Here is a 23,699-nt window from a genome sequence, read left to right on the forward strand (position 1 = left end):
TGTGCAGTGGGAACGTGGTGGAGGAGTCTGGCTCTCCTCCTGTGTAGCGGGGAGTAGAGACTCACCTTCTGGAACACATGAGTTGCACCAACACAGTCGCTCTTTGGAAGACCGCGAGAACACTGAATTTCTTTTGCTGGTCAGCGCAGGTCTGTGAACCTGTGGCTGACGTCCTCCCTTCAGTGACGACCCCAGCCGATGTTGTGCGTATGCCACAGTCCCGATGGACAGCTCATCTCCGAAGTGGGCTGTTTATTACCAATGCTGCAGTCTTTCATCTTCCTTCCTTTCCCTTTCCTTCCTCTTTCTCTTGTTATTATTTCATTCTTTTATTCTTTCCTAAAGATTAAATTCCAGGTTCTTGCATTGAGCTACACCCTCAGCCCTTAGGGTCTCACTGGGTCTCTAAGCTTCCCCAGGCTGGGCCCAGACTTGCCGTCCTCCTGGGATTATAAGTGTGCACTAGCACGCCTGGCACCATCTTTCTTCCTTATACTCACAAAGCTTTAAAATCCTAAACCTCTTATCTCAGGAGACGCTGACATCATCAAACTTTAGGGTTTGTATTGGGCAGGCATCTGCCCCAGTGACTGGGTCCCTGTCCCTGATATTTATCATTATAAGATGACCCACAGAAGCTTTTAAGGGAAGCTGGAGCACCCCTGGCTCCAGGAGACCTTACGGGTTATGGCCTGATCCTGAAACTGGTGCACACGCGCATGCGCGTGAGCGCACATACACACACACACGCACGCACGCACGCACGCACATGCTGTTGAGATGCTTTTGCCCCACAGAAGGCGCTGCAGCTGCCTGGAGACAGACTGTGGTCTTCTCTGAGCACAGCTTGCTGGGCTTGGTGGGGCTTGCAGCTGCTGTGCTCTCTTTTCTGGAAGCCGCCCACACCCTGACTGCACGTTCCATTGGCCACAGTTCGTGGTGGCTGCTTGTGGCTGCTGCTCGTGGCTATTCTCTGCAGTGGTGCTTTCCATATAGTAGAATTTTTTTCAGCTTTGATTTATTGCCAGCCTTAGAAGAAAGAGAAAGAAAAAAGATTACCAAGTAATTTTGTAAAAAGCAGAGTTCTTTCTGTTGAGAATTGGTTATTGCCATGCTCGCTGTGACACAGGGCTGCTTGAGAGGGAGCTGATGGCTTGCCAAAGAGCAGTTTATTGCTTTATGGTGAGATTTTAATCCCGTAGATGGTAGGGCCCTGTACTGGGAGGACAAGACACCCTCCTTTATTGTCTGTGCATGAGCAGGGATTCTCATTAGACAGTTGAAGGCAGGAAGGAGTTCCAAACTGGATAGAGAAAAAAATGAAAGCCAAAAAAAAGCAAGGTCAATCTGGTCCAGAATCAGGGAGCTGAATTCTACGGCCACAGCTGTGCTGTGAGCTCTCAGCGTAACCCTGCACAAATCCTGGTCCTCTCTTGGACCAGATCTGTCATCTCAAAAGAAAGGTCTAGAACCAAGTGCCCTGCTGTGACTGTCGCTTAGGGACCCTTCCGGCTTTGACATTGGATGGTTTTCCTGCTTCTAGTTGTCCTGCACCCAAACCAGGCATGAAGCAAAAGCAGGTCCAGTGGGCTTTGTCTCCAGTGGAAGTCCGGGATCCTGTCCTGCGCTGCTTGGGAAGGGAGGGTGTTGTAGGCCATCCTGACACCCTGCGAGAGCCTTTGCTGTGTGGGAACCCCAGGAGTTGGGTTTCCCGCGCTGCCCAAGCGATGGGGTGGGTGTGTAAACCTGCAGAACACACAGTCCCGTCTGTAAAGCCTGGGTATTAAGTTGACACAGTGTGAACTGCTTAATGGGCTCTCTTTGTTCCCTTGATTGTGTTCCTGTGAAGAGGCCAGGAGTAAGTTATACATGCTGCTGGCTCTGCTGTAATGAAATGGCTTTTAGCTTCCAGGTGGCTTGCAATAAGTGGAGCTTCCTGCTGTGCTCAGCAGAACTTTGGAAAGCGGCTGTCATTCTGCCTTGAGAGTGGCGGCCTTGTTAACAAACAAGGAGCTGCAGCTTCGCGTTTAGTCTGCTGCTACCAGGAGCTCTTGCCATCTCATTAGGCCGTGACGCAGCAGGCTATGCCTTGGGGTAGCAAAACCTTGATAAATCACAAACTGGACACATTCCCAGTGCAGCGCATGTGGGATGTGTCCATGTAGGAGGTGTCTGTGTGCTAAAGGGTCACACTGTCTGCAGGGTACCATTGTCTGTTAGATGCAGTTGGGACTCCCCGCCCCGCTTGGTTCATAATTCATGACCTGCCCTAGCCACACTGCTCAAGAAGAGATTCTGTGCTTGGCCTGTGGAACACACTGGCGTCACAGCACAAATGAGCAGGACTGTCCTCCAAAGCAAGGCTCTCCGTTCTCTCTCCTATGGTGGCTATAGTGCCAGTGTGATTTCCTGGCTTGGTGTCAGGGGAAACTTGGCTCCTGTGGTGTCGTGAGTAGCTGCACGGCCGGCAGGTGCGGGAGCACCTTGGTCTGGTTCTTCCCCGGGGACACTCAGCCCCTGACTCGAGGCTGCTTATAGACAGGACCTCCCCCCCTCGTGGAAATCCAGGCTCCTGACCTCTTGCCTCTGCTGGGCAGAGATGGGGGAGTCTGGTAAGATGCGTACGTGTGTCAGGAAGCCACCGTTAGGGAGACCCTCTTCTCCGGGCCAAGGATCTGTGAAGAAAGGCTCACAGACCCAGACTGCGAGCCATTTCTCACTAGTAAACCCAAGTGTTCAGGGTCAGTCAGAAGTCATCTTGGTGGAAGATGATGTATGTACACTGGGGAAGAGAAGATGAAAGTACAGCAGGGTGCAATGTGGCTAAAAGCTACTTGGGAAATATTATCCACAGAAAAGAGATTGTGCAGGTGACTGTGGAGATGAAAAGGCAAGGGAAGGATGGGTCTTGGCCTCTGCTGACCACCTTTTGAAAGAAAATGAGAAAGGAGAATATTCCAAAGACCGTTGGGATTTGCGGTCCAGATGCTGCCTTAGTCTGTGTTTTATTGTTATGACAGAATGCCTGACACTAGGTACTTGCTAAAGAAAAGAGGTTTACTTGGCTCACAGATTTGGAGGCAGAAAGCCCAAGGTCAGGCAGCCCCACCCGTTCAGCTGCTGGCGGGGCCTCCTGGCTGCATCTCAGCCTGGCAGGTGTGTCGTGTAGCAGGTGCACTGTGGAAGTGGAGAGGTCCAGCCCCGCTGTGTCACAGAGTGTCCTGGACCTAGTCCAGGGCCAGGAGAGCCGGACCTCCAAGAGAGCGTGCATCCACCACGGGTGGGTGGGTCAGGCGTGGGGCCGGTGGGGCCTGACTACCCACCTCCTATGCCCACCTCCTAAATTCCGCCGCTCGTAGTCTCTTCCGGCTGGGGACCAGGCACCTAGCAATTCCTAGCAGGTGTAGAAGCAGGAGGCAGTTGTGATTCCGTGTGAGCCTTGAATTATTCACCTCCTCCTCCTGTCCTTTGTGGCCCTCAGTATATGCGTCCGGTAGTTCCTGTCTAGGTCACAGTCACATGCACAGCAGCACTGAGTCTCTCTCTCTCTCAGTCTCTCTCTCTCTCTCTCTCTCTCAGGTCCTGGCCATGCGACCCAGGGCTGCAGGGAGTACAGCCCGGGAAGAGGACGAACACCCTTATGAGCTGCTCTTAACAGCGGAGACGAAGAAACTGGTGTTGGTGGAAGGAAAAACAAAAGGTAAGAATGGAACACGCTCCCACCCCCGCAGCAGAGGCCGCTTGGGCGGGGTCTTAGTCTGTGGTGCTGGGTCTGGCAGTCTGTGTGTCGGCCGCATCCTGCTGTCATTTCCCGTACTTGACTCTGCCCTGCGTGGTAGTGGCTGCCCCACGCACAGCAAGGAGCTTCGGTCAGCCTGGGTAGCAGCTACGGTGGAGGGGCCGCTGCATGGGAGTGAGTGTCCAGTCCCAAGCCCCGAGTGGATGCCATGTGGAAAACAGGCCCAACAGGTCCATCCCTCGGGGTCAGGTAGACAGCACAGGCTGCTTTGGAGCCCTGAGCTTGGTGAGACCGTCCCAGGGAGGGGCCATGACTGCCCACTACCTGACATCAAGCGCACTCTGTGTCTCTGTCCCCTTGGCCTACTTTCACTGCCTGTGAGGCCGGGTGCCACAGGCCTGACAGGCGCCAGCCGCTGTCAGTCTCAGTGTTGTCCCGGTGGGCAAGCAGCGTCTTGTGGAAGGCAGTTCAGGTCTCACTGCAGGCAGGGGGTGCCCCGCGGCTTTTCCCAGCACCTGTCACCTGCAGGCACTAGGTCCTTCGCGCTTCTTTATATCCGAGGACCATCAGTGGTTCTGGTAAGAGTGGGGCGAGATGGTTTCCTTTGGAATGTCTTTTGCCAGACCTGGTAGAGGGTCCCGGGTGGCTGGCAGGATGTGCAGGCATGGCTGACATCGTAGACCTGGTTCTAACGGCCCTGTTGAAAGGTTATCTCTTGGCACGTAGAAATGTGGGCATTTTTGTAGTGGATCCCTTTTACTTTGTTCTTTATGGTTCCCATTTCTTAGCTTTAAAATATAAAAGTCATTGGGCCAGGGATTTAGCTCAGTGGTTCTGCTGCCTGCCTCACAAGTGCAAGGTCCCAAGTTTGATCCCCAGTACCCCCTCCCCACCAAAAGTCATCCATTCTTCTGTAGTTCTGTGAGTTCTGACAGCTGTGTAACTCTCACCACAGTATCCAAATACAGAGCATTTTGATCAAACTGAGGAGCTGTCCCATGTCTTCTTATAGTCAGCCCCCTCCACTCCTTTGACCTTGGCAGCCACAGCTCTGATGTTTGTTCCAGTGATTTTGCCTTTTCCCGAAAGTCACACAGATGGAGCCATTCAGTGTACCCCACAGACTGGTGAGGTGTCCTTTTTCCTTGCTGAGTTATATTCTGTGGTTATTCTCAGTTGTGTAAACTGAGGCATGCCAGTTTATCCATCCCCTGGCTGGGGGACATTTGGTTCACTTACAGATTTTAGATAGTTACAAATAAAACTACTGTAAACATTTGCGAAAAGATGTTTGTATGAATGTAAGTTTTCACTTGTGTAAGTACGCAGGAGTGCGTGGAATAGAAAATGTCTGTAGCTGTAGAGGGACCTCCAAGCCGTGTTCCAGAGCAGTGGCACCATTCTGCCTCAACATCAGTGGTGTTCGGGAGTACCCACTGATCTGTAGCCTCCCTAATACTATTGTTTGTGGGGGGTACCAGGGATTGAATTTGGGATCTTGCGCTTGTGAAGTGGGCAGAGGTAACTAATACTGTTAGTATTGTTATTTTCCGAAAATCGTTAGCCATTCTGACTGGTATGTAGTGATGCTTCTTATGATCTTGATTTGCGTTTGTCTAGTTGAGCATCTGTTTATGTGATTATTTACCGTTAAGGAGCTGTTTAGATCTTCTCCTCATTTTAAAAAATAGGTTGTTTCTTTTCTTGTAATTGCGCTGTGAGGTTTTTTTAAAAATATATTTTGGATAAAGTTTCTTATCAGATGTGTTTTCCTCCCAGTCTGTGACTTTGTCTTTACAATGTCCTCCCCCACCCCCGGTGGTACTGGGGATTGGGCCCAAGGTCTCGCTAAATCACTAAGGTACCTAGGCTGGGCTCAAACTTGCAATCTTTCTGCCTAGAGTGCGGAAATTATAGGTATGACCACCAGGCCAGGCTTTTGCAGTGTCTTTTGAGCAGTTCTTAATTTTGAAGTTTATCTTTTATTAATGGTTAAGATGACAAATATTTTTCCTATGTCATCTTCTAGATAATTCTGCGCTTCAGGCTGCATTCCATTTTGAGTTGGTATTTGCATATGGATATCCATTAGATTCGGCACTGTTAGTGGAAATGACCTTGCTCTGTTGCACTGATAGTGGTTATTTTTTTTTTTTTTTTTTTTTTGAAACGGGGTCTCACTATGTAGCCCAAGCTGGCCTTGAAGATCCTCCTGCCTGCCCTCCCAGTGCATGCGCTACCTACCGACACAATGCCCTGTGCATTGATAGGTTTTTGGCTCAAACTCTTAGGGCAGAGTAGACCACTGATGCCTTTTCTAGGTGCTTAAAACAAAACCGTGTTGCATTTAATCCAGCACTGAATTTAATTTAATGTTTGAAAACAGTTCTTCATGAGGGAGGAACTCTCAGCGTCGGGGAGGAAAGAGATTCTGATTCCTTTGAAGGCTTCATCTGGAATTGGCTTGCTAAGCTTTTGGAATAAAGAGGGGAAAGTTAGTAGGCCTGGGCTTCCTGGCTCCACAGTCCGTGGTGGCACTTCTGGTCCCCAGGTCAGGAGGGAGCTGGGGGGCTGGGATCTCACCGCTGCCCCTCCTCTGCCTCAGCTTCCTGCAGTACCGAGCTGTGGTGTGGGTGGGGCTAGTTGAACAGAAGGTGTAAGACGGAAGACACAGCGGCCTCCCGGCAGGCTGGGTCACTCGAGATCTTTCAGGCACACAATAAGTATGAACACAGGCTGGCTAGCTTCTCAGAAGCCCTGCCTGTCCTGTCTGCATAACAGGAGCAGCCAGCCGGAGGGTGCCTGCCTGCACTGGTACAAGGGAGTGGTCAGCGGCCCACACCATGCCTTGTTTACACGAAATCCTTCTTGCTTTTCCATTAATGTCTTTATCTTATACAGCTTTTATGAGTTAATGGATGAGCTTTCCAAAGGCGGTGTTAACAAGATGACCAGAGCTTTCTATCTCTCGGTATATTCAAGACACCATAATGTGGCCAGGTGTAGTGATGGCACACAAGTAATCTCAGCACTCTTGAAGCCTGAGACAGGAGGATGGCAGGTTTGAGTCCAGCTTGTACAACTTAGCAATTTAGTGAGTCCTCATCTCAAAATTAAAAGAGGTGGGAATGTAGCTCAAGTGTGAGGCCCTGAGTTCACTCCCTGTACCAAGGAGGGGGCAAGATTAAAAAAAAAGTTGTCTTAGACATTTACCTCATCACTGAGACAAAATACTTGACACCCACAACTCGAAGGCAGAGAGGTTTCATTTGGGTCACAGTTGGTGGAGGTTTCCGTCTATAGTCAGTGGCTCCAGGGCACGGCGGCGTGGTTGGAGGGCCTGCATGGGGGATGTGGCTCCCATCCTGGCACCCAGGAAGAGCAGAAGGGAGATAGATCTCTCCAGGCCGCACCCCCAGGGCCCCTGCCTCCTCCCACAGCAGTCAGCTGTAAGCCCCATAACCCATCTCCCCAGGACCCCCATGTGTAAGTGTGTGAGGCTTTGCGGGAACGTCTGGTTACAAACCATGACGCACAGTCTCCCTTAATAGCTGCTAAATTCCTGTAACTCATTTTTCATTCTTGAGTTGATGGGTGTTTAATCTTTCCACCATTTATCAGACTGTCCAACAAATTATGTTTCTATAGATATTTGGTACATATATTCTTATACACATGCAAGAATATTTATTTTCCTTGCATGTGTGCCTGCATGTGCACACAGGTACTGGAGATTGGACCTAGGGCCTCACACATGCTGGGCAGGTCCTCTACCACCCCACTATATCCCCAGTCTTCTTCCTTTTAAGGTTTATTTCTGAGACAGGGTCTTGCTAAGTTACCTCGGCTGGCTTTGAACTTGTGATCCTCCTGCCTCAGTCTTCCCAAGCTGGGATTACAGACATGCATCTCTGCATTCAGCAAGAGTCTGTCTTTAGAAAAAAATTGTTGGAGAGCAGAATTGGCGGTCATAGCACACCTGCTCGTCCTGGTCTAAGTGCTGGCACTAACTTGCCTGAGTAGCTTGGATTACAGATGTGCACTCCGCTGTGCCCAGCTCCCAGCCTTTTGAAAAGTTTTATTTTGAGACGGGCTTCACTGAGTTGTCTGACTGGCCTCGAACTTGCATTCCTCCTGCTTTCAGCCTCTCCAGTAGCTGAGATTACAGGCGTGTACTTCTGTGACCCCCTTCCAGATGGTTTTATGATGGTCTTGTCCAAGTAGGTAACCCTCTGTAGTTTAAGTTGTTTCAAATATAGAAAAACTCTTCTGAAGTCGTTACACAGGGCAGTGTAGTGCAGAGCAGTGTTTCCAGGTCTGTGCAGCCTGGCCCTTTATTTCTCTGTAGTATTTGACTGCTCACAGACATTCTGGACAGATCTGCACTCAGAGAGGCAGTGGATAGCTTTCCTGCTTGCTTCGAGAGCAAACGGGAAGGTAGCCAGAGGTCTTAAAGTCTTAACCGTTCTTCGTGGTACTCTCACAGCATCTACTAATGGGGCTGGTCTCTGTGAAGTGGGACCGGCTGAGGGTGCGTGAGTCTGGCTCACATGGTACAGTCACACTCTGAGGCTTTTAGCCATCATCTCTCTCCCACTGTGTGGTTTGTACATGGGTCTGAAGACCTTACCCTTCTCACTCACTTGGAGGGAGTGGCTATTTTGCCTTCTCCCTCTACTCCCACATTCACTTCCTGCCACTTCCTGAGCCTTTGGGGAGAGCTGGGGTGGAAATCCTGGCTTCTCCCATTTTCTCCCATGGGTTTCCATCTGCTGGTCCGTTTAGTGAGATTTCCCAAAGGAGAGAAAGTAGGCAACTGCATCCCGTACTCCATCGCTACCTGAGAGTCTGGGCAGCCTTTTTGTGGCAGATGCTGGGGATTAAGTTTTGGTGCTTTTCTCAGAGGCAAAAAGACGTATGTGACTGTTTACGAATGGAGCCTTATGGTCAGTAGCTTCTGCCTCAGCCTTCTTGAGTTAGGGGTGCTCCTGCCAGACCCCTGGCTGTGTAAGTGCCTCCTCCTGCCAACTTGTCTTTCTGAGTTGGAATAGTGTTCACAGTTTTATTCCATTATGGAACAAGCATAGCCTTGTGAACTACATATCTATATTTTCTTCTGAAAGTATATATATGACAGCACCCCCACGAGAGATAGGTAAAATAATCAAAAGCGGACAGGAGTTAAAGTCCTATAGAAGTCATTTTGGGAAGTTACATCAGCATGGGAGATCAGAGACAATATGACAAAGAAAGGAGCATTAGGGTTGAGCCCTAACGTGGAGAATTAAGCTCGATGGGCAGAAGTAAGAAGGGGGCGGATAGCATCCCAGGCAGGGTGGCAGTGCCAGCGCAGTAGGATGAGGGGAGACAGCATGTTCGGAGGGTGCTGAGTGACCCATATGCGCCAGAACCAGGGGAACGCGTCTCAGTGCAGTGGGCCTTGAATGTCTCTCTACTTTGAAGACAGTGCCATTGTTGAAGATTTTCGATTGGGAGACAGATTAAGAGCCACACCTTTCGGAGGTGTAATTACAGGTTAGAGTCATTGTAGTGGGAGAGACCAGAAATCTGGGAGCCCTAGGAAGTCCAGAGACCTCTGGGAACCTCTGGAAGGTAATCAGAGCCCAGCCTAGAGGGGCGTTGGAGTTACAGGAGAAAGGAGATGGGAGGAGTATGGAGTAGAATTAGCATAGCTGTACAGGTAAAGGTGGAAGCAGGAGAGGAGGCTAAGGATACCTGAGGTTTTGAGCCTGGTCAGTTAAAAAAATACTCTGCAGCCAGCTGAATCGGGAATTGAAGGGGCATGTTTGAGGGAGGACATTAAATCCAATTCTAAATACGTTAAGCTTGGGATGTTTGGGGTACCAGAACATTTTAGTGGAAACACCCCATATACGCCTGGAAATGTGGGGCTAATGCTGGAGAGAGGTGTTAAGATTAGAAATGCAGATTCACTTTACGGGTGCAAGAGGAAAGAAACACAGGAAGGAAACGAGGAGGTAGCAGTGTCTTAGAAACCTCGGTTAAATGTGACAGAAAACCCAAGTCATTGCAGTTTAAGCAGGGTAGAAATCCTGAAATAGGCTGCTGTGCCCATTAAGGGCCCAGTCTCCTTGTCATTTCATGGTTCAAGATGGCCATTGAGGTCCAAGCCGTCTGCACAGGATGGGACCCTGGAAAGACAGCAGTGTGTGCTGTTCTTACTAGAGCGAGGCTGTGTGGTTAGACCTAGGAGATGCGAACTACGGAGATGGAAAACCTGGTCTTTACCCCAGGTGGGAAGAAGGCTTTCTACAAACTCCGTAGTCGAGGAGGAAGGGACAGTGAGTGCTGGGGACACAGCTGCAGCGGGGGCTGCGGCAGAGGAAGAGCTGGAAGGTGAAGGTGAGAAGAAAGGTCAGGGAGAGGCCTTGGGGAGGTCCTGGACAGGGAGAGAATTCCCTGAGGGAAATGCGGGAGAGGAAATTGCCACCCCCCACCTCGAGCCGCCCGTTGAGAAGAGTTAAGGAAGTTCATCTCATCTGCGTCTCTCAGGAAACCGGTGTGGGTTTCTCCAAGAATCCAGGTGCCATGGGTAAAGGTGGAAGTGTGGAAAGACCAGGAGCCCTGAGGAATCGATCTCATGGTGCACAGGTTCAAGAAACAAACCGCAGCATGACTGGGCCGGGATGAAAGGAGACAGCCAGGAGGCTTGTACCTGGGTACTTCTCTCCTGCGGGTGGCTTTTGGCCTGGGGGAGCCACTCCCTCCTTCAGCCTGGGCTTCTCCGCAAAGAAGGGGTTCCAGTTCCTTCCTCACGGTTGCTGTGGACAGTAAGAAGTCACTGAGCGGAGCCTGGCACAGCATGCCCAGGGCTTAATAAACGGTGGCTGCTGGAAGCCAGCGGAGATAGCTGCATTAATAGAGGGCTTAGTCAGTTGTTTCTCAAGTATTTAACAGGGCTCAACATTCCAGAAACTGCAGAAGAGAGAGCAAATGGCTGTGAATGCCCAGTATTGGAACTGGCCAGAGATCAAGGGGGCAGACAACAAGTGTTTCTGCTAAATGCAGCAGTGTTAGATCGCCTGGCCGCTCCAAGCCCGAGCCAGGCGGAGCTGGGACATTAATGGAAGCTGGAGGGGGGCCAGCTTCCGGAGTTGAAGGAACGGGGAAATGTAGGTAGTGAGGCAATCAGAGCCAGGGCTGGAATGCCCGGTGTGGGGCTGCACCAGTGGGCACGCAGGTGAGGCGGTGGTTCTTCTGGACCCCCTGTACCATCCAGAACCAAACCCGCTGCCGGCCCCTTCCTGGGTGTGAGTTTTATTCACCTGGATTAAAAGACCACTTCGAAGAAGCCGGTCTCCTTTGCAGAGTCAGGAGAAGAGAAACCAGCCTTGAGTGCGATGCTGCCGCAAAGAGCAATTGGAAAGGGCCATCCGTGAAAACCGATGCTGATATTAACGGCTGTGTTTACTGAACGCTCCCTCTGGGCGTCTTGCACCGATTCCATCTCTGCCGTCTGTGGACAGATCTGTGGGGTCGGGGCTACATTTGTCCCCATGTAGCAGAGGAGGGGTGCAGGTTAGGAGTTAGAGCTGGGACTGTGGCCCTTGTGGGATTGAGCCCAAATCCTGTGTCTTTAACCACAGGACTAAAGCATCTCCTCGGAAGCTGTGCCGCTCATCACGTTCCTAGCGCCACCGAGCTGCAGGGACTGTGGAGAGCCATGGCATCAGCCCGTGCCAAGTCTCAGAGCCTAGGTCTTGCATCCCGGCCAGCCAGGTACCTCAGAGAGGAAAAGTCACAGGGCTGGGGCCACAACTCAGGTCTCTCGGGCCCTGGTCCAGCCCTTGTTTTACTTCTCAGGTTGCTGTCTGTCGGGCAGACCAGACATCAGTTACCAGCAGCCTGCCTCCCCTCGTCTGTGCTTCCTCCTGGGGAGAGCACAATGATCTCTGAAATAGCCATGCACCTGGTCGTCTCCCTGGACAGGCATGGTTTCTGATGCTCACCACAGAACAGCAGCCACAGGGCCATCCTAGAGGAATAAAGTAGAGCAAGCCGGATGTGGTGGTGCACGCCTGTGATATCGTTGCTCCGGAGGCTGAGGCAGGAGGATCACTGCAAGTTTGAGGCCAGCCTGAGCTACATAGTGAGTTCAAGGACAGTCTGAACTACATAGGCAAGACCCTGACTCAGGGAAAGAAAAAAAAAAAAAAATGGCAAAAAGAAAGCAGAGGAGCCTGGGAGCCAGGCCTGAGGATTGATTTGAGCAGGGAGCCCCTCCTTTGAGCTGCATTATGCAGCCCTCATCCAACTGGGCAGAAGTGACTGGAAACGTGCAAATGCTAAATGTTATTATTCGAAAGCCCTTGAGATCTCTGTGGACCGTTGCAGTAATTAAAATGCAGCTCAGAGGACCCTTGCTTCGGCAGCTCACGGGGTGAAAGGAGGTGAACACCCAGAATGATAAAGCCGGGTTGACGGAACTCGAAGTGAGCGTGTGGCAGAGATTTCCAGAGATTGGTGGCCTTGATGTGTGGAGGGCACGGGATGGGTGGGGCCCAACAATCACAGCTGTGAGCTGTGTCTCTGCCTTTGTTGCTAACGGTTTTCTGTTTTTGAGATGACTCTGTAGTCCAAGTTGACCTTGAACTCAGCATACAGCCCAGGCTGTGCTCAAACTTGGAATCCTCTTGCCTCAGCCTCCCCCCAGAGTTCTAGGATTACAACCATATGCCACCATGACCAGCCTTTCTTAAAGCATCTGTTAGTTTTTGCCATCTAATTATTTCTGACCACACCGGCCTCTCTCAGCAGCTGGTGAGCTCAGAGGCAGGATTGGCGTCTTCATCCTTATATCACCTGGTGCCCCCTTATGACTCTGTAGGGCCTGTCTAAGAGTTTTTCATTTCCATCCTCCATTCCATTATCTTCTGGCCTTTCTTTCTGCCTTCAAAAGTTGTAAGGGTGGGCCAGGGATTTAGCTCAGTGGATCCACCACCTCTCTCACAAGCGCAAGGTCCCGAGTTTGATCCCCGGGACTAAAAAAAAAAAAAAAAGGTTGTAAGGGGGATGAAGTCCGTGAGGGCTTGTGAGGAGGGAATAAAAAAAAAAAAAGGTTGTAAGGGTGATGAAGTCCGTGAGTGCTTGTGAGGTGCTTTATATCTTCGGGCCATGTGACAGGCCTGCGAGGAGTGGAGAAGTCTCTGCTGTCACCTGTGAGAGTTGCGACAGGGCCTGTGGGTGGACGGGAACAGTTTAAGGTCTGCTAAGAGCTGGCCTGTGCCTGGCTTGGTTCTCAGTGCTCTGCAAGCACAGTTTAGTTCTCACAATAACCCTATGAAGTCACTGCCATTAAGACTCCAGAACCACAGGTGAGAAGAGTAAGGCACAGAGACGTGCAGGGATTGCGTTCGACGTCTGCTGAGTGTTACACTGTCCCTGGCTCATCCCTAAGGACCTTGTTAGCATCCCGAGTTTGTGGAGTAGAAACCATCAAGTTCTTTTCCCACTCTGTGATTTGCCGGGAAACCTGGCTTAGCTTTCCATGCAGTGTTCTGGGGAATGAGCACCCGGGTTAAGATCCTGAGGTTCCTAGAGCATGACGAGCCTTTGGGGTCCCGGAGTCCTGGGAAGGCCCTGCACAGACTCCCTTCGGGGACTTCTTACAGCGGCGATGTGTGGGTGGGCTGTGGCTTCTGGGGTGGGATTCTGAGCCTTGGCAGTTCTCTCTCCGTGGAGCTCCTTCCTCCGTAAGTTTCTGTTTCTTCTTTCTGCCCACTTCCTTCCCCGGCATGGAGCAGTGTTGAGTTCTTGGCATCGGCCTCTCTTTCTTCATTGAGGACTGGCATGAATGGTGGCTGTGTGACAGGGCCCTCATTGTCGGCGCCCATGGCAGCAAGCGGAACATTCCCTGTGGCCTGGGTTCCAAGTCCACCCAGGCAGGGCAAGCAGACAGACTCCCACCTCTGGGCGGGCAGTGCGGTTTCTGTCCTGGTGTCTGGCCTGCCCACCCCACCCCAGCCCAGACTTAGAGCTGATGTACAGGAGAATCTGCATTCCTCTTTCCAGCATCCTCTTCTTACACTCAAGTGTGGTCATTAGACTGTTGGCCCTTTGAGCACAGCCCCAGAATGAAGCCAGATACGGCGGTGCACATCTGTAATCCCAGCAGTCTGGGAGGCTAGGCAGGAGGCTCACAAGTTCAAGGCCAGCAATGCCCTGTCTCAGAATTAAAAATAAGGGCTGGGGATAAGTTCAGTGCAAAGGCTCTGGGTTCAACCCCTGGTATCACCAAAAACAAATGAAAAACATCATATTTTTCCCAGCAGTGGCGCATTGTACCGCCTGGTTGTCTTCCTCATTTGGTCTGAGGGAGAGCTGTTGGCTGACTATTAGGTGGCTGGTCGGTCACATGGTGCCCGCTCTGTGGCCCCAACATGCCGTGAGCAGCTTCGTTCTGACTGCCGGCTGCTATTTGTTTATTTGTTTTGTGGCGCTGGGGACTGAGCTGCACCCCTGGGCGTCATTGTTGTCAGTGCCAGAGATGGGGTCTCTAAGTGGTGGGCGCTGCGCCTGCCCTGCAGGTGTCAGGAGCTGTGAGGCCATGGCTCCTGGGGCCAGGCAGACGCTCAGTATGTCTTCTTCCCCAGACGTGATTGGGTTGCCAGTGCTTGTGTGTTGCTCACAGCCTGAGCTCTGGGATGTAGGATTTATAGGTGGAACTGTGAGAGTTCCGAAGTGGTCAGAGGTGGAGGAGAAGCAGCAAAGTCCATGCTCTGAGCTCTGCGGGCTGAGCAGTCAGAGTCAGAAGCAAACCCTCCGGTACCCTTTGCAGACCTGAGAGCTGGGCTGAGCAGCTGCCGACCCCGAACTCCACAGATAGGGCAGGTGGAGCCTGGGAGGAGCGGGGCCCTGGAGCACCAGTTGACAGCATGCCACCCCTCCTGTGCCCGCTTCCCCTGCCCGAGCTTCCGGAAGAGGCCTGGGCTTTGGGGCTGATGACGGTGGAGACTGGGGTATGCTGGCGGCAGCAGGTGTGGTGCCAGGCAAGGCCCTGTACCCCGAGAGGGGTGAGTTGCCACTGCCACACGGTAGGGACAGGACTCTTAAAGGGCATTTAAGGAATGTGCAGTCCAGTCCTGGTTTCAGGTGTGCAGGTCTGAAAAGGTAAAGGCAGCACTGCCCAGGTCACATAGCTGGAGAGCAGCACAGTGGGGCTGGAGCCAGATCTCCTGGCTCCTGGGTCAGAGTCTTCTCCCCACCGCATTGGACAAACAACTGTAGGCCTGCAGGCCTTAGATTCCTCATCTGTAAAAGTATTTGAACTCAGCTGGACGTGGTGGTGCAGGCCTGTAATCCCAGCATGCAGGAAACTGCAACAGGAGGATCGTTGTGAGCTCAAGCCCAGCCTGGACTACAAAGCGAGACCCTGTCTAAAAAAGTCAAAAACAAACAAAAATACATGTATTTGGACTTGAGCCTTTTGGTTCTAAGGTTCTCTGGTCTCCTGAGTAGCTTTTGGGCGCCATGGGCTGGTAGGGAGTGGTTTGGCGCTCGCCCACAGATGCAGGCAGCCGAGGGGAAGTGTGGACGTTGGCTCTGGAGCTGACTGAGTCAGGCAGAGTGGGGCCTGCCCTGCGACCTGGGTGAAAGTTTCTGGGACTCAGTTCCCGCGGGGAAGCCCCAGGGTGTCTGGTGAGAACCTGGTTCTGCCAGTTATTTGTGCTGCTCCGGGGCAGAGGTTTGGGGTGTAAAGTGGTAGCTGGCCTGGTGAGCCGGCAGTGTCAGATTTCTAGGATGTCAGGGAGGCCTGGGAGAGCTGCACATGTCCCCTGGCAGTGACAAACTAGACCATTTCTTCTTCAGAAGATCAACTAAGGTTAGACTTAAACAAACATGAACAGCTGGAGGCTTTGGCAGGAGTGAGATGCGCATAGTCTTTAAAACAAGAAAGAGAAAAAGAAAAGCCTGTGTTCCCAGCGGAAGGAAGGGTGAGGTGTGGAGCTCCGCGTGGCCCCTGGAAGGAAGCAGTTACTTCTCTGCCCTTGGGTTTTGCACTTTGAGTTGAGAGGAATTCCAGGAGTCACAGGTTGGGGATCATGACCTCTGTTTTCTTCTCTGTCGCTGCTTGCCGGAGGAAGGGCGGGCAGTGCTCTAAATAACACTCTGGCCTTTATGGAAATTCATCAGATGTTCCAGAGCCAGGCCCGCCTGCTGCCGCTTGCTTGCTCGCTCGCTGGTGCCTGCCTGAGCTCCCTCACCTTCTCTCTCTCTGTCCCTCTGTTTTCCTCACCTTCTGTCCCTTGCTGTCCTCCTGTGTCCTTTCCTTAGGACGCGGTTAGTTAGCACTTCTCATGGCCTTATATAGCCAGGTCTGGTTTTTAACGTTAACAGAACCCTTAATGGCAGGAGCACTGCCAGACAGCGTTAATCGGGCCAGTGTTTGGAGTTTCATAAATGCTCTGGCTTTGGGTACAAGCTGAGCGTCAAGAACAATATGAAGCTGTTTTCTTCCTTCCCCTCTCTTCTCCTCTCCCTCTGTCCCCTCCCCAGCCTGTCCAGCTTCTCTCTCTTCCCCTGTCTTTGAATTCTTCTGCTCTGCCGTATGCTCGCTGCATTGGAACTTTGTTGATGTTTGCCACGTTTAATTTTTTATTTCTCTCTGTCCACTCCAAGACCACAGGCAGAGCGGCGGCGGCCGGAGCCAGGACTCTGTGGAGGGGCAGGACGGGCAGGTCCCAGAGCAGTTCTCAGGTCTCCTCCACGGCTCCTCCCCGGTGTGCGAGGTGGGGCAGGACCCTTTCCAGCTGCTGTCTGCCGCAGGCCAGAGCCACCCAGACGGGTCCCCGGCGCAGGCTGCCTGCCACGAGGCCAGCATGCAGCCGGGGGAGTCAGGCGTACACCCTGCCGGCATCTCGCAGCCCAGCAGCCTGGACCAGAGCAGGACCACAGGCTACCCGGCAGGCCTGCCCTCTGCCAGCGGCCAGTTGCACCCCGAAACCGTGACTCACCCTGCGCCCCCGCACCCTGCTGGTGCCGAGGAAGAAGGAGCCCGGAGCGGGGCCAGGAGCCGAGCCCCTCCCACCAGCAGACCCAGAGCCGAGCTCAGACTCAGCCGCAGCCTGTCCAAGTCTGACTCTGATCTGCTGGCCTGCTCGCCCACGGAGGACGCGCCGATGGGCAGCCGAAGCGAGTCCCTGTCCAGCTGTAGCATCGGGAAGAAGAGGCTGGAGAAGGCGCCCTCCTTCGCCTCTGAGTGGGACGAGGTAAGGCCGCATGAGCTCCCCTGTCGAAGCCCTGGATCTGGGGTTGCCTGGGTCCTCGCCGTGGGACTGCGCCTGTGCCTGTGGGGAGGCGGGCCCAGGGACCAGGGCCACAGCTGGCGGCCAGCAGAGCAGGGCTGACTGAGGAGGGGCAGCACCAAAGGCACGGCAGGCTGCGGAGCCTGGAGATGCGAGGAAGGCCTGGGAGCAGCAGGAGCTGCCAGGGGGTGCCGCAGGGGGCTGTTCTATTCCCAGCGCCTCCTGCTTATTCCTGCGGGGCTGCCTCTCCCCACAGAGGCGCCCTGCCTGTCCCGCACCCCAGGCTGCTAAGGCAGAGAGCTTGGGGCTCCAGCAGTCAGCGAAGCATTGGCCAGGAGAAAACCTTCACAGCCTTACATTGTGACAGAGGGGCTGGAAAGGCGCCAGGGTGCTTCTCGAGACCCGCGGCATTCTGACCGGGCGGAAGAATGCGCTCCTGAGAGAGGGGCCACCACCCTCGCCGGCCTCTTGCCTGGCGCGCAGGCTGACCCAGGAGCCACCTCGCGGGTGGATTTAGGTCTTGGCAGAGGGGAGCGCACAGTTGCCGCGTCCACTTGAGCGCTCTGCGGACCGCGTGCCTGCCCAGCCCTCCTGGGCTGCAGCTGTGGAGTTGTGTGAAGCACAGCCAGCCCACTCCCAGGGTGGGGACAGGGTGGGGACAGGTCCTTCAGTGCTGTTCTCTCCAGATGAGGAGACTGGGGACCATGTTGGTCAGAGACAGGGAAACCTGCGCAGAGAGGTTTCACCGCTTAGAAGCAGAGTCTGAGGGAATCTGTACGGGGCCCTGGCCACTAATGAAGACTCTGAGTGAGGGCGTTCTTGGGGTTCCCTAGGAGAGACTACACAGCAGTATGTGTGTTTTTTGCAACAGCTTTAGCAATTTATAGTTAGATGTAGGGTAAGGCTGTTTGAGAGCAGAACAGAAGCTCGTGTGGTGGTCCATGCTTGTGATCCCAGCTAGGAGGGAGGCGAGGCAGGAGGACCTCAAGTTCAAGACCAGCCTGGGCAGTTTAGTGAGAGAGGCCCTGTCTCACTGGTGATGCAGCTCGGTGGTAGAGTGCTTGCCAGGCCTGTGCCGGCCCTGGACTCGCCTGGCACCCAGCAGAATGCGGGATGGAAACAGCTCTGTAATGGGAGGAGAGGGCGGGTAGGTGCGGGAGAGAAGACCCGAGAGGTGGGATTTGACTGGAGCAGAGATTCCTGTGTGGTCCAAACCAGACAGAAACTGCAGGGCAAGGAGAGCGAGGAGGTGTGGGGCAAAGGTGTGGAGCTGGGTGAGTGCAGCCTTGTTTCCGGTGTGGGGCTGGGTGTGCAGAGGGGAAGGCAGCGCAGACCCGCAGTGAGCAGGGCCTGAACCACCAGAGCAGTCGGTCGCTGGCCAGGCCCCAGCTCCGTCCTCGGTGCGGGAAGGCAGCTTCCCTCCCTAGGAACCCAGGGCACTGGGGAGCCATCCTGCTGTGGGGCCAGGCAGCCTCATGGGCTTCCGCTCCTTCCCGGAGAGAGAATGAGACCACTGAGGCAAAGTGCACCTGCTGAAGTGGGTGGGCCCTGTGGACTCAGGCCGGCTGTCTGTGGCTTTGTCCTTCGTGGTGGTTCGGAATGCTGTACTACTGAGCTGCACCCATCTCCATCTGGCATGGGAGATATCCACAGGGCCTCTTGTGTAACTTTCAGCTTTTTTTTAGTACTGGGGATTGAACCCAGGGCCTGGGGTGCTAGGCAAGTGTGAGCCAGCGGGTATGGCTCTTGCAGGTCTCCATCTAAAGAGGCACCTCGCACGCGCCTTCCACCTGGCTCCGGTAGCCTTTCCTAGAATGGGCCTTGGCTGATGGCCGTGCCCCGCCCCACCCCGACCCTGCCTGGTGCTGAAGGCTGCCTTGTCGTGCTTGCTGACTTCCTCTTTAACCTTGGATCTCCAGTCTCTGGGAGGCAGGGAAAGCTGTGCGGAAGGAGCCCACCTCGGCTCCTGGCTGCAAGGCCGGGCGAGGGAGGGGAGGCTGTTGGGCGGCTGTGATCCCTGCACAGCGTAGTCATGCTGGGACTCCTTGTTGCACACTGGCACGGGCTTGCTAAGCCTCAGGGTTGTCATCCTTCTTCATGATCAGACAGATCTGTTTGGGACTGCTGACCCGTAGGAGACGGTAAGTACCTAGCACAGTCCTGGAATACTTCGTGTTGGCTCAGTGGCAGCTAATGACATTCTACCTGTGTCTGGAGCTTTGCTGAATGGGACCAAGGCATGTAGGAAAGGAGAACTTTTTTTTTTTTTTTTTTTTTGGTAGCAGGGATCAAACTCAGGACCTTGCGCTTGTGAGGCCTCTTTTTGTTTTTTGAGACAGCATCTCACTATGTAGCCCAGGCTGGCCTCCAAGTTGTGGTGATCCTTCTGCCTCAGCCTCCCAAGTGCTGGGATCACAGGCGCACTCTATCATACTCAGTTTAGGAAAGGAGAACTCTTGCAGTGGCCTGGGAGGCCCTTCGTGGTCTTCCTGCATGGCCCTGCGCCACCTAAGAAGGGCCCACCTAGCCTGGTGGTCTCAAAACTTAATGAGCCTTTTGGCCTCATTCTCTGTGGGAAGGAGAGAGGTTGGAGAGAAATCTGAAGTCCTCTGTATGGTTATTTCCGAGCATGCTGTTGTTCTCCATGATGGGAGCCAGCAGCTATTCGGTTGGTTGGTTGGTGGAGCACAGTCTAGCTGAGGGCACGTAGCTCCTGGACTCGAGTCCCTGCTCCTTACTGACGGCTAATGGAGTCCTGGATGAATTGCCTTGGACACAGTGACCTCAGAAGGCCGCGTTAAGTAAAGTAACCTCTGAGAGCAGACTCCTCTAGGAGTCTTATTTTCTATTATTGTTTTGGTAACAAAGAAGCAACAGAGTTTGCCTTTTAATGGAGCTCACCAGCTCCAGCAGGGCTCTCCACCAAGTCGGAGCTAGGTGCTGTCTTGCTCTCTGGGGCCCCGAAGTTAAACTGAGGAGTGGGGGATAGGAGTAGGGAAATCCGCATCCGAGTTTGGAGTCCTAGTGTATTTACTAATCTGTACTTGCTTTTCTGACCTGATTGGTGAATGTTGTGAATGTCTTAACCATGGCTGCACTCGTAGGACCTGGCCTCAAACTTCATTCGGAAAGGTCTGGACTCCGTGTGCGTGCTTCATCTGGAGGTGGCTGGCTTGCTGTTTCAACACCTCCCCCTGCCTCTCACCCAGCCCCTCTCCACCTCTGCCTGCCTGTGTCCTGCGTTGCTAGGGGTGCTGGAGCAGCTGGGTCCCTCCACTGAGGGCTACCTCTCCGGGAGGGTTGTCTTCCACAGCTGCCCTGCCCTGATTCTTCCAAACAGCTCTTCTCTCAGCCCTGGCAGGTTGGGGCTTCTCCCTGCCTCTGCCCAAAACTGCCCACGTGAGTGGCTGGGTTCTCAAGCTGCTTCGGCTGCCCAGTCGGCCGGGCCTGCTTTCCCTCTGGGAATCCAGGTTCTCGTGCCTCTGAGCAAGCCGTCCGTGGCCCCGTGCTTTAGCAGGCCTGGATGTGCAGGGCACTGGGAGGCAGGAGAAATTCATCCCGGCCTGAAACTTTCCCCACTTCAGGCTGTAGGAAAGAAAGGCCCATTCTCCTCGCAGCAGGTGGGCAGTACCGTCAGCTTTTCAGCTGTGTGCTCTCTGATTCAAATCTCCTTCAGTGTATTTTCCCCGTTTCGTGTACACTTAGATGCACCCGCAGTCACACACACACACACACACACACACACACACACAGCACCAGCAGTTAACATCCGGATGAGCGGCCTTGTGGTGTCCTCCCCAGGGACCAGTGTGAAGTCTCCTACCCTTTGTGTATGACCCGCACACCCTCCTGTACACTTTAAATCATCTCTAGACCACCCTAATACCCAGTATAACAGAAGTGCTGTATACGTGGTTGCCATCCTGTCTAGTTTCAGGAATAATCGACAAGAAAAATCAGTTACATATAAAATACAGATGATTCTTTCCCCCAAATTCTTCATTCGGCAGCTGGTTGAACCTGCAGAAGCGGGACCCTCGGATACAGAGGGCTGACTATAAGAAGAAGAAAAACAACTGTTTAAGCTGTGGCATAAAAGTATGAAGTCCAGGGATCAGCTCGGTCTCTCTCACACCTGCCTTTGAACAGGCTTGAAGTTATGAAAGGGAAACCACAGAGGCTGTTTGTTTCCTCAGCATAAACATTTGAGACTTTTAAAACTTGGCTGAAGGCTTAAGTGACAGATGTGTGTTTTGTAATCAGCTTGCATCAATATTAAACAAGTGGGAGGCAGGGCAGGCTTTGTGTGCATTTTGTGTGAGCCGAGGATCTCTGGTCGGGATGGCCATTTCAGGGACGACCTGGTTCTGTCTGAAGCAGTAGCAGAGGGGACCTTGGCGCTTGAATCCCTCGAGGTGAAGTGGCAGCAGCGGGGCGGGCATCCTCCGGGCAAGCCCCACCCTGCCTCTTCCTCCTCCGGGCCCCTCAGCGCTGTCCCAGGAGCCGCCTGACGTCACCAGGAGCGGCGATGATTGGTTCAACTCCGCGGAGGCCGGGGCTGCTTTTAACCCGCGAGGGCCGGGCGCTGTGGAGGAGGGAGGCACCGATGTGGAGTGGAGCAGAGGTCTGAGCTCCAGCACAGCCAGCGCGGAACATCCCGCGCACATTCTGCAGCGGGCATTGTTCCTTTCGGTAAACAAAGCAGGCTGTGGAGGCCTCTCCACTGGGCCGAGCAGGAATGTGACCCTCCCACCTCTGGGGACAGACGGGCTGGAATGTCTCTGAGCTGCTTCCTGGAACGCCCGGGAGTCGGGCTTTTCTCCCAGCTGAAGTCCCATTTGTTAGGTAGTGTGTAAGACCGAGATACTGTCTTCCCCGGGGCGGTCACCTCCACCCTGCCCTCCCCCAGGGCCTGGCGTTGACGCAGTGCCACTGCCTGGGGAGTGGGGCCACGAGCTTCTCCCACTTCCTTCTCCCTGCCGTCCCCACCTTGCTCTTCCTCCCCTTTCTCCCGTGTTCTTGCCTCCGTTGTTCTGGTTGTTCTGATTCGTACCGGCGTCCTCACCCTTCGGCGTCCCCTCCCTGGCCTTGTGCCTGTTCTGTGACTTCCTTCCTCCCTTCCTCTTGTTTTCCTTTCTGTTCTCGTTTACTGCTGCAGTCACCGGCTGGCCCTTCCTACTGCGCGCCCTCCCCAGCCCGCTTTGTCCTTGTTTTTCTCTGCTTTATCCCCCAGAGGCTTCTGCCTCTTCCACGCAGCCTGCTTCCACTTAGCTGCCGCGGGAGGGGCCCGCCAAGCACCTTGGAAGGATCGCGTGGTATTTGCAGAATTGCCAGCAGCACAACTTCCCTTGTCTCCCCTTTTTTGCTTTGCTGTTCTTGAAGAATTTTAACACCCATCCAAAAGCTGGGAGGACAGTGATGTTGACGAAGGGATGAGAAGACGCTGATCTGTACTCCAGCTCATAGAATGGCTGAGAATCACCGAAGAAAACACTTTGTGGCACTTACTTCTTTATATATTCTGATCCTGTTCTCTGAGCGGTTGTGTCCAAGAGGCAAGTAGAGGAGGAATTTTGACCTAATCAGCAGTGTCTGTTTTTAGTGTGGCTCTTCTTCTTCCAGCTAAGTTGTTGAGAACCTGCTCTGACCCAGGCCCTATCCTAGGTGCTGGGATCCAGCAGGGTCCAGAACATACGCAAGTTCTTGGCTGTGGTGGAGCCGGCCTTCTAGAAAGCTAGAGGGGAAGAGAGAGGCAACAGGGTAAATCATAAGCTTAGGAGAAAAGTGAAGCCAGGTCATGAGCGAGCGGTGGGGAGGAAGCCAGGCCGGAGGGCCTTCTGCCAAAGGCCAGGCAGGGAGGGGAATGTGAGTAGTGTCATGCGGCTCCTCTCCTGCCGGAAGAGTTCTTCATTTGTTGAAGTACTAGGGATTGAACTCAGGGCAGAGGTGCTGAACTGCATCCCTGGCCCTTTTTTGAGAAAGGGTCTCTGTTTGAACAGGTTGGGCTGGAACTTAATGATCCTCCTGCCCAGCCTTCCAGAGTGCTGGTATTACAGGTGTGTGCCAGCCATTCCTGTCTTGTAAGAGAACTTTAAAATTCTATCCCACACTTACCCGCTACGTTAGAAGTACCCTCATCATCTGACTTGCGCCTCTATCTTCTTTTCCCTTTCCCTTTAGTCACTGGGGCCTTCTTTCTTCCTTGTGGTATTTGCCTCGATTTTTTTTTCCTTAAGCTGTGACTTTGTAAATGTGTGTGCATGTCCATTCATATTTTTGAAGCTATCAAACTAGAGTGAGATCTTATTTTCTAAGAGTTTTGCAGATTTGGTCTTTGTCCTTGTTGTCAGCCTGGGCAAGGACGGTGGGATGAGTTCCAGGTAGAAGGGCAGAGTTCTAGGTCGTTATCTTAGGAAGTACATTTCCATGAGCTTGTCACGTACTCAGAGTAGAAATAAAATCTCAAATCCAGAATCTCTTTTCTGAGCTGGCATCTCACTGTGATTCAGCCTTGGACTCACTGTGTACCCAGGCTGACATACTCGTGACCCTCCTGCTTCAGCCTTGCAAGTCCGGAATCACATGTGCACCACAACGCCTGGGTAAAATCCGGGAGTCTGAGGCCAGGGAAGAAAGAGAAGTGCTCAGAGAGAGGTGGCAGGGCCAGGGGTCTG

At 53.3% G+C, this 23,699-nt stretch overlaps 1 protein-coding gene across 7 annotated transcripts in view; it reads left to right on the forward strand.

The window, feature by feature from the left end:
* Positions 1 to 23,699, forward strand: part of Anks1a (ankyrin repeat and sterile alpha motif domain containing 1A) — a 131,255-nt gene that overhangs the window by 68,295 nt on the left and 39,261 nt on the right. For all 7 annotated transcript variants that reach the window (XM_033766399.1, XM_010605325.1, XM_033766395.1 and 4 more), the window contains 2 exons: positions 3,580 to 3,700; positions 16,400 to 16,989. In XM_033766399.1, coding sequence (XP_033622290.1) covers positions 3,580 to 3,700; positions 16,400 to 16,989 — 711 coding nt within the window. The remainder of the gene's footprint in view (positions 1 to 3,579; positions 3,701 to 16,399; positions 16,990 to 23,699) is intronic.

The sequence above is a fragment of the Fukomys damarensis genome, unplaced genomic scaffold, assembly GCF_012274545.1.
Source record: "Fukomys damarensis isolate Sample0158 unplaced genomic scaffold, DMR_v1.0_HiC HiC_scaffold_20, whole genome shotgun sequence".
NCBI classification, from domain to species: domain Eukaryota; kingdom Metazoa; phylum Chordata; class Mammalia; order Rodentia; family Bathyergidae; genus Fukomys; species Fukomys damarensis.